General features: G+C 41.3%; 2 protein-coding genes across 2 annotated transcripts in view; one reads left to right on the top strand and one right to left on the bottom strand.

Annotated features, from left to right (window-relative positions):
* The window catches only part of cstf3 (cleavage stimulation factor, 3' pre-RNA, subunit 3), an 11,210-nt gene extending 6,333 nt beyond the window's left edge, over nucleotides 1–4,877 (top strand). The window contains exons 6-20 of the mRNA XM_010796487.1: nucleotides 852–918; nucleotides 1,004–1,038; nucleotides 1,128–1,254; nucleotides 1,370–1,447; nucleotides 1,536–1,698; nucleotides 2,306–2,415; nucleotides 2,506–2,622; nucleotides 2,709–2,927; nucleotides 3,030–3,132; nucleotides 3,267–3,336; nucleotides 3,443–3,638; nucleotides 3,773–3,923; nucleotides 4,061–4,155; nucleotides 4,274–4,334; nucleotides 4,550–4,877. Of these exons, the coding sequence (XP_010794789.1) occupies nucleotides 852–918; nucleotides 1,004–1,038; nucleotides 1,128–1,254; nucleotides 1,370–1,447; nucleotides 1,536–1,698; nucleotides 2,306–2,415; nucleotides 2,506–2,622; nucleotides 2,709–2,927; nucleotides 3,030–3,132; nucleotides 3,267–3,336; nucleotides 3,443–3,638; nucleotides 3,773–3,923; nucleotides 4,061–4,155; nucleotides 4,274–4,334; nucleotides 4,550–4,749 (1,792 nt within the window). The 3' untranslated portion in view covers nucleotides 4,750–4,877. The remainder of the gene's footprint in view (nucleotides 1–851; nucleotides 919–1,003; nucleotides 1,039–1,127; nucleotides 1,255–1,369; nucleotides 1,448–1,535; nucleotides 1,699–2,305; nucleotides 2,416–2,505; nucleotides 2,623–2,708; nucleotides 2,928–3,029; nucleotides 3,133–3,266; nucleotides 3,337–3,442; nucleotides 3,639–3,772; nucleotides 3,924–4,060; nucleotides 4,156–4,273; nucleotides 4,335–4,549) is intronic.
* Nucleotides 4,878–5,110: 233 nt separating this feature from the next.
* depdc7a (DEP domain containing 7, paralog a) overlaps nucleotides 5,111–9,812 on the bottom strand; it is a 5,101-nt gene continuing 399 nt past the window's right edge. Inside the window, exons 2-8 of the mRNA XM_010796783.1 lie at nucleotides 9,633–9,763; nucleotides 9,317–9,509; nucleotides 8,703–8,923; nucleotides 7,990–8,132; nucleotides 7,784–7,909; nucleotides 7,482–7,560; nucleotides 5,111–7,349 (exon numbers count right to left, since the gene is read on the bottom strand). Of these exons, the coding sequence (XP_010795085.1) occupies nucleotides 7,129–7,349; nucleotides 7,482–7,560; nucleotides 7,784–7,909; nucleotides 7,990–8,132; nucleotides 8,703–8,923; nucleotides 9,317–9,509; nucleotides 9,633–9,763 (1,114 nt within the window). The 3' untranslated portion in view covers nucleotides 5,111–7,128. The remainder of the gene's footprint in view (nucleotides 7,350–7,481; nucleotides 7,561–7,783; nucleotides 7,910–7,989; nucleotides 8,133–8,702; nucleotides 8,924–9,316; nucleotides 9,510–9,632; nucleotides 9,764–9,812) is intronic.

Raw genomic sequence — 9,812 nt, 5'->3', positions numbered from 1 at the left:
TAACGGCTCCGCGGACGTAACGTAACGGATTGGTCCATTTGGTTCCGGTAAACGCATGACATCATAAGTTTCCCGGAAGAATCAATGGACAGTGACGTATCTCCAACGAGGCGTTTTGGGGAGGTATTTTCTGTGTTAGAGTTTTACTCGCTACAGGGTGTACTTTGAGGGTTTTGACTCTGCACAAGGGGACGGGTAATAACCGGAAAAGCATGACATGGGACCTTTAAATCAACTATGTAGGTTGTTGTCTTACTTGTAAGTGNGCCGAAGTAAAAACAATAAGTGTGGCTTGATATTGAGTAAGAAAAAAGTTGATAAACGCTGTGAGAATGGGTCTGCAGAGAGAATTTCGCCGCGATCCCTGGGATCGCGGCGAAATTCTCTCTGCAGACCCATTCTCACAGCGTTTATCAACTTTTTTCTTACTCAATATCAAGCCACACTTATTGTTTTTACTTCGGCTGTGACTTTGTGTGTGCTCAGGAGGAGTTTGGCTGTGTTTCGCTGTCGCTAAACAAGGAAACCACACCTCCACGGAGCTTAGCGCGATTCACAACGTCCCGACCAATCAGAGCACACTGTGCTCACAGGGAGGGTGGGGGCTGGAGCTACTGAAGCTACAACGAGCCGTTAAAGGCAGAGAGTGAAATTCAGTGAATACACGTAGTTTACAGAGATGCTGTATGAGAAACCAAAGTGATTTTGGAAAATTGCACAATATAAATCTATTTTAGTAGACCTCAACAATGGAATTATGATCAGTGGAAATGGCCATGACATGGGACCTTTAAGTATATTTACATACTGCTGTACTGAAAGATACAAACTACTTCTCTTTTAACCCTCAGAGAGAAGATGGCCCAAGCGTATGACTTCGCATTAGATAAAATCGGCATGGAAATCATGTCTTATCAGGTACACAGATTGAGCGATTTATTAGTACCTTATATACATGTCTCTTAACAACTGTCACCTAACAGCTATCCCTTCCTCTCCTCAGATTTGGGTGGACTACATAAACTTCCTCAAAGGAGTGTAAGTGCTTCTCCTGTAATATTGTGAAACTATCTAAACTGCCTCAGCAAATTCCTTAATGTTGACAGTTTTTGACTTGTGTCCATTAGTGAGGCTGTGGGCTCATATGCAGAGAACCAGCGCATCACTGCCGTACGGAGGGTGTACCAGAGGGGCTGTGTGAACCCCATGATCAACATCGAGCAGCTCTGGAGAGATTATAGCAAATATGAGGAGGTGAGTGACACACCCAGTCATCTGTCTACCTCTGGATGTTCACTCATATGGACAATTAGCTGTTACAGTGTGAGAGTAATGGATTACTGGACTGACCTGTCTATTTCATGAACAGGGCATCAATGTGCACCTGGCCAAAAAGATGATTGAGGACCGGAGTAGGGACTACATGAATGCCAGAAGAGTTGCAAAGGTGAGAAAAAGTGTCAAATGCAAAAACCTCTTTAGAATCCTAGTGCTGTCTTTGTTAAAACAAATAATACATGGTTTGTTTAAATTAGGAATATGAGACTGTGATGAAGGGGTTGGACAGGAACGCCCCCTCAGTACCTCCCCAGAACTCCCCTCAGGAATCCCAGCAAGTGGACATGTGGAAGAAGTACATCCAGTGGGAAAAAAGCAACCCACTGCGCACAGAAGACCAGACCCTCATCACAAAGAGAGGTGACTTATCACTGTTAGGAGGTGTTGTGATGGCAGTTAAAATCCCTGCTGTATGCGCTGGGGCCTGTGGTTCCAGTAATCACACTGCTATACAATTTTAATAATGTCCTGAGCATCAGTCAATGGAGGTAAATGATGTATGAAGCTTCTCTCCTGTAGGTAAGCACCACTAGAGGGCGTAGGTTGACACTTATGAACAGGGGTGTCAAACTCAATTTCATCGTGGGCCACATCAGCATTATGGTTGCACTCAAAGGGCCAGCTGTAACTTTAAGACGATATAAATGTATATAAAATAATGTATTATATTACATTATTGCCTCTGCATTGGATTATTATAAGGTAATAACTTCATAATTAACTACGTCTGAAAGCCGAAGTCTAGGGCAAATAATTGTCAATAACATGTCACAAAATGAGATGCATTGTGGTTACGGGCAACGTACTTCTGTAAAGCGGCATGTAACCGTATAATAAACCTATTGTATTCTTTGCAAGCGCTTGCGGGCCACATGAAATGATTTGGCCGCGGGCCTTGAGTCTTGACGCCCCTGCTTTTAGAATCTTAATTTATGAATTTAAAGTCAATCACCATTGTGTGTTGCAGTGATGTTTGCCTATGAGCAGTGCCTGCTGGTGCTGGGCCACCATCCTGACGTCTGGTACGAGGCAGCACAGTACCTGGAGCAGTCCAGCAAACTGCTGGCAGAGAAAGGGGTAAGAAGTTTAAAGAACCTTTCCCACTGTTTAGTGTTCTTCAGTACAACTCGAAAGACTCCTATCATTCTCTAAACTCTTTTCTTGCAGGACATGAATAATTCAAAGCTGTTTAGTGACGAGGCTGCTAACATCTATGAACGTGCCATCGGGACTCTTCTGAAGAAGAACATGCTGCTTTACTTCGCATTTGCCGACTATGAAGAGGTGAGGGTCCACTCAGCACAAATTGAGATCGGTCACAGAAAGAAACTGGAAGCCTCATCAACGTATATCTTCCGCTTTCCTCATAGAGCCGCATGAAGTACGAGAAAGTTCACGGCATCTACAACAAACTGGTGGCCATCGAGGACATCGACCCCACGCTGGTCTACATTCAGTACATGAAGTTTGCCAGGAGGGCGGAGGGCATCAAGTCGGGTCGTACCATTTTCAAAAAGGCCCGAGAGGATCTCCGCACACGTCACCATGTGTATGTGACTGCAGCACTGATGGAGTACTACTGCAGCAAGGTAAGTACACATAATCTCATGTTGAGTATATACCTGGTGACTCAATTCATTTTAAATAAAAAAAATGATTTGGTTGAACCATTTTTCGTCTTTTTCCAACAGGATAAATCAGTGGCCTTCAAGATCTTTGAGCTTGGTTTGAAGAAATACGGTGACATTCCAGAGTACATCCTGGCATACATTGATTACCTCTCACATCTTAATGGTAGGTTAAGTGTAATAATAAAAAGTGTAAAGTCTGTTCTACTCATCCAGTGATATAGTGCAAGGAGCAGTTACTGTTATATAAATGTCTAAACCTGTTGTTTTTCTTTCTTCCTTTGCTGTTTCGGTCTCCAGAGGATAACAACACAAGGGTCCTGTTTGAACGTGTCCTCACATCAGGAAGCTTGTCAGCAGAAAAATCAGGGTAACGTGAAATAATGATTACATTTTGTGAAAGTATTTAAGTGGAATAACCCTAAATACCTCTGAAGACATTTGATTGTTAATTTCTGTTTTCCTTCATCTTTCAGTGAGATCTGGGCTCGGTTTCTGGCCTTTGAGAGCAACATAGGAGACCTGGCCAGTATCCTGAAAGTGGAGCGCAGGCGTTTCACTGCCTTCAAAGACGAGTATGAGGGCAAAGAAACAGCCTTGCTTGTAGATAGATACAAGTTCATGGACCTGTATCCCTGCTCTGCTAGTGAACTCAAGGCCCTCGGATACAAGGTGTGTATTTGGCTTTTAGAAGTTACTAAACATGCTATATTTCGCTGTTAGAGCAATTTTACTAATGAATAAAGGCTTATATAGAGGCTTCTCCTTCAACTCGTATTCAAACCGTTTCCCCTATGTGTTTGTAGGATGTTTCTCGTGCCAAACTGGCAGCGCTGCTACCAGAAACCGTGGTGACGCCCTCTACGCCGGCACAAAAGGATGACGCTGATCGTAAACCTGAGTACCCCAAACCTGACACCAACCAGATGATTCCCTTCCAGCCACGTCACCTCGCCCGTACGTAGCCTATTGATGTAGTAACAAATCAGGGAAGCTCTGTGATGAAGAATTACGTCACACTGTCTCTATTACAGTAATGTTTCACATAAAAGGATCCCTCTTTGATGTAGCCTCTTGTGTTCCCCCCCCCCCAGCTCCAGGTTTACACCCTGTCCCAGGAGGAGTTTTCCCAATCCCCCCAGCTGCTGTTGTCCTAATGAAGCTGCTTCCTCCGCCTACGTGCTTCACTGTGAGTAGCAGCAGTTTAATGCTGTTTAGCTCATATTTACTGCTAATGGATACTAGATGAAAGGAGCTTTTCTAATATACTGCAATACCGCTTTGATTATTTCTTTTTTTCACTGCAGGGACCCTTTGTTCAAGTGGATGAGATGATGGAATTATTCAGGAGATGCACACTTCCTGAAAGTAAGTCCGATCTTTTGGTGAATCCAGACTAGTTCTATTTTTAGACACCCTAGCAACGTGGCTCTGCTGAAGGAAATGTCCGTCAAATGTGTGGGCGGTCATCCAGTGATGAAACACTTGGACCCAGAGTGAAATAGCTTTTAAATGAATTGGCAGAAAATGTATTGTAATTCCCCTCATGTGACATGTTACTGATGGGTTTCCTGTCTCTTTAGCTGTTGATGCTGCTGTAGAGCTGATCACTGGTAAACTGCCAGATGCAGGAGGGGAGGGGAATGGCTCCATGGAGAACCATGCTGTTGCCAAGTCACTGAAGAGGCCTAACGCAGACTCCGACGAGGAGGATGACAAAGGAGCTGTGGCTCCACCCATACACGACATCTACCGCGCACGCCAACAGAAGAGGATTCGATAAACCAACTGAAACACACACACTAAACCCTTCGAGAATGTAATCTTTACAGGTGGCAACACCGGCTAAATGTTCATGTTCACATTTCTTAGTGTCTGACAGATTATACATCAATTTATCTCTGTACAGAAGACAAGCATACATACACACACACACACTCACAGACATACACACAGTATGTATACCTGAGTGTTCTCGTGGCTTTTTTTGTTTGTTAACAGTTTTTATTTTTAAAGACTGATCATTATACTGTACAAAATTTTTAATTCACGGTGAATTTTGGCACACAGTTCAGTTTTGGCCTTGTGATGTTCCGGTGATAGGGAAGGTGGAATCAAGCTTTTTTTTAGATAACTGGAGAAAAAACGAAATTCCTTTCAATAAAAATGGAAAAGAATTAAACCGATTTGCTTTTTATTTCACTTACTTGAACTGATGCTTTTTTGCTGTTTTTTAAACTGACTGTGCATTTTATCAAGACTTCTTTTTTAGCCAACTCATGCCAGGCCTTCCACTAGAGGGCAGCTTTTGACACATCATTTTTGTGATACAAACTTAAATCTTTACTTTCAGCTTTAAATTATTAATGCGTATTTCAGTCCGTTACTTGAGAAAAACTATGACTTGATTGGAGAACATATCATATTCAGTGAACTCTTCAATGTCAGCCAGCTGCTTATTTTCACATTGACCTGATGACATCAGTATTTGTCTGCCTCGCAAAGCCTTTGTTCTGAGTGTTTGGCAGCCTAGTTGAGTCTGTGCACAGGTTACACTGGAATAAACTGAACACCACTCCTCTTGCAATATTAACAACATATTGTACATTTGAACAATTTGAGTCTTTCTACTGCTCAGAAAAAAAGTCTAACATTGTCTTCATGTGTTTGTATTGAACAGCTTCTGAATGATAAACGTTATAGCTATAGTAGGGCACCCCACCAAAACGACCTGTCAATCAAAGGGATGCTTGTTGGCCGTTTCTCATTTTCACGTTAGCTGTGAATTTGAAAAAGCCATTACAGCTAGAGAAATGTAAATCAAACTTGGTAAGAGTTAGTGATTTTTCTATCTAGCACTAAAGTTGTGTTTAATGTAAGCTGTGAACAATGTTTTATCCAAAGTTTCGGAAAGGAAAGCACCGCTCATTTCCATATTTGAGTTGATATTTCAACAGGACTCTTGAGGTGTTGAGCTGAAGCCCTATTTGTTTCGTATTTAAACATTGACGTATGAGAAACAGTTAGGTGAACTCCACATTGCAGAAATATCTTCCTTAAAATGTTACCGATACAAATATTTGTATCTTATATAAAACACAATTTCACAGGTTTTTCAACTGGAAACTTCAATAGCATTAAACAGCCCTAGATTTCACAATTATGCAACTCTGTTTAAACGTAAAGGTAGGATACTTTATGTCAGGTATTAACAGGAAAAGCTCTAGGCAAGGCCCGTGTTCAGTCAAGTAAGAATGGACACAGTGTACTAGAGACTGCCTCAGATGTAAACATGTTTTGTGTTGTATTTATAAATGATTCGATTTACCAATTCCCTTTTGTTATCTTTAAGAATAAAAATGCTTTTGTCTGCATTGAAAAGATGCAATGTACATGTTTGAATGTTTGACAATTCTAGATGCATTTTATTAAGGTTTTCCAAAATACAAACAAGATGTGAGTGGTTTAAAACTTAGTCCGGGGATGAGTTTGTCAATTGGAAATGTGGATGTCATTTCCTCATCTTAGTATAAGGAATACATAAACCTTTGTCAAAACAAAACCCTAAAGATACCACTAAAACGTGGATAAGGTTTAAATAAAAAAATAAAAAATACAAACATCTGTATTCTGAGAGTTGCAACACATAAACCCAGAGGGCTGATTCACATAAATGCCTCTGACTTTTTGCTACAGAATAACATCAGACTTTCACATTTCCAGGTTCAAATTTCCGTTTGAGACATAACTCTACTGTGCATCACATTGTGTATGAGAAACCACATGAACAGAACATCTGCATGCTAAGACTGTTCCTATTGCACTATAACACACAGAATACATCCATTTAAAAGGGATATATGCAGCCTGAATGCCGTCAAGACACACTGCAGACACATAAATAACTGACAAGGACATTTCATGTTAGTGTCCTGCACCAAAGAAAATATCTAAGAAATGAAATACGTCCTTAATTGTCGTAGCTTATTGTGAGTCTCCACATTTGAAAATTCACATTTTTTTCAGTAGTCTAAACTATTTACATACTAGCAAATATAATCCATGCACTAACTGCACATCTGCACGTCATTTAAATCACATTAGCTTCTTTCATGTACGTATTCTTTACATAATTATACATAAATTGTTAAACTGACAAATATCACTGTAGCAACACGTGTCTGGACAATCTATTTCCAAAGTATTGAACAAAAAGCTCAGGGTGGCCTTTGTAAAACTGTCCAAGCAGCCGTCTCTTTTCTTTAGAGGAGAGTTTTGGGTTCTCGTGGATAGTGCGGAGTAAGGACCAAAGTTCCTCCTTAGTGGTTTTTTGTGCATTTTCCGAGTAGGCCTTAGCGCTCACTCTTGTGCAGTGTGACGGTCCTATAAAAAGAGATGGTGGAAAAACAGAATTAGGTCTAATTTATTCGTACCAAGGCAAAGTGTTTTCACGTTTCATACTTTTGGCTTTTATGTTGTAAACAATAAATATATAAACAAGGAAAATCAACAAACCTGTTGTCACTTCTGGATCCTTGCCTTTTACAATATTTATTATTCTGTCACTGACCATTTTGTGTAATGAAACAGGAATCTGGTGGAAAAGAAAGCAGCATCAGACACAAAGTTTGACAAACAGTCACAGATACATCTGATTCAGGAATTATCTTTCAAATAATATCTGACATGATTGTTGAAATCATGCAGTCTGTGTAAAAGTGCATTTTATTGACCCGACCCGACGACTTTGCTGATTGTTTCATCCCTCCAACAAAATCAGATGCAAACAGGCTAAAATATAAATGAGGATTACTAACCTTGAACAGATCGCAGTGCTTATCCATCATGAACAGAACCATCAAGGCCACCTTTCCTTTGGAGAGTCTTTTGCTGTAGACGATGGCACTCGAGAAAGACCTTTTCACTGCCATTCTGTTCTCAATCTGAAAGACAAATATTAAGCCTTAACAAAGCTCAAACATACGCATGTTCTGACTCATTCGAGAGGCCCACAAGCACTCACCTCTTTGTGCAGTTTGACCTCCTGGGATTCGGCTGCGACAGCCATGAATCTCAGGAGCCTGCGCAGCTCCTCCCTGCTGCGAGAGTCCTGCAGCTTCAGGCTCAGCTGCAGAGCCTCCAGAGCCTGCTCCTGCTTGCCATTCACTGACAAAAACAAACAAACATACCAGGATTAAAATGCTGAGCTTGCTTGTCCTTTTGATTAAACCGGCATTGGCAGAAACATATGACACCTGCCTTTAGGTTCAAATACGTTTAAATCTGATTTATTGATCGCAAATTGTAAAGGTTATTGTATTGTATAAGTTTCAGCAGCATGAGTCAGATCAAATAAAAAAAACAATACAAGTAGAAAAGTATATATCTTTAGAGTATCTCTAGAATACACTAGATAAAATATACAGAATAAGTAAGAATACACTAATAAACCAACCAACTACTTGAAAAAAATACAAACAGAGGATTCTGTATACATTATACAAGTGTGCAAAGTAGTGGTTGCTTTTTTAATTAAAATTAAAATGCAATGAAGAACAGTAGAATATATACAGATTGTTGAGGGTCATTTAAAAGGAAAAACATGTGGCATCTGGTCAGAAGATAGACAAAAAAAATAAACAAATAAAGCTGAAAAAATAAATAAAGCTTTATGCATCATGAAAGCATTACCAAGCCTCATGCAAACAAAAGGAATCCAAAAAGATCTGCTCTTACCGAGTAGCTCCGAGATGCCGGAGTGGATGTCGAACACGTGGTTGCTGAGCAGAGGAGGCTGCTGCGTGTTTCTGTAGTGCTGAACCAAGACCTCGTAGAGCAGACTCTTACACCGCAGCAGGTCATCGGCACACCCGGCCAAACCTCGACTGACGTCCACCACCAGATCATCGGGAAGGAACTCCAGACAGTCCACCGCTCCGGACAGCCACTCATCATCCCTGAGGAGAAAGGGGAGTTCTTTTAAATACTGCCCACAGATTGGTCAAAGTGAGGGAGCAGGGAAGGCAACAACTGAAACAAGAAGGTCAGATAAGCGGTTGACCCTCAGGGATTTAGAAAGAACTTGACTGCTCCCAATAAGCATGGATTTGGTCATTGGTCTGGTTAAAATCTGGTAAAGCTCAATCTTCCTTTAAGTTAGAAAGCATGGCAACACACCAACAAAAGGTCCCTATATACAAATGTGGTTATGGGTTGTATTAACACATGTTTGTAAAGCAGCCAGTTAAGAGTAATACAACCTGTAGATTAGGACTGATAGCTCTTAAGAAACATAGATTGGAGGGTTAAATGACACTTGGTTGAACATGTAGAAGCTTGAGAGAGCTTACTGTGCTTCACTGAAGGCCTTGAGAACTTCTCGGTCGAGGTAGCTGGATGTATACAACAGGTCGGGGTCGCTGTCCATGCTGTGCAGGGGAGGCCTCGATGCTTCTTTACCATCCAACAGCTTCTCCAACAGAGGGAGCTCTATCAGCTGCAGCAGCCTGAACACGGCCTGCTGCTGCCACACCTCATCAACAACTGTGAAAACACACAGTTAAAAGCCATTAGGGTCAGGTTCTCAAAGAAGTGTGACGAAACATTTGCTACATGGAAAAAAAGGTGCAATTTCAAAATCATTGGTGTCAGATTAAGACTCCTTACGCTCTTGTGAGAGGCCGAGGTTGATCATCTGAGGGGTGATGGTGGAGCTGAGGTTGAGGTTGTCCAGCACGTCCTCCAGTGATTTGTCTGATTTTACAGGCGAGTGGGTGGAGTAGCTCTGCACCTCTAGTCTGAAGAGTCACATAATAACAGCAATCAGTGAAAATGATTGGGGGGGGG

The sequence above is a fragment of the Notothenia coriiceps genome, unplaced genomic scaffold (assembly GCF_000735185.1).
Source record: "Notothenia coriiceps isolate Sejong01 unplaced genomic scaffold, NC01 NC01_scaffold00037250, whole genome shotgun sequence".
In the NCBI taxonomy this organism is placed as follows: domain Eukaryota; kingdom Metazoa; phylum Chordata; class Actinopteri; order Perciformes; family Nototheniidae; genus Notothenia; species Notothenia coriiceps.
Note: the sequence above shows the minus strand (reverse complement) of the source record. Positions and strands in the feature narration are given on the sequence as shown.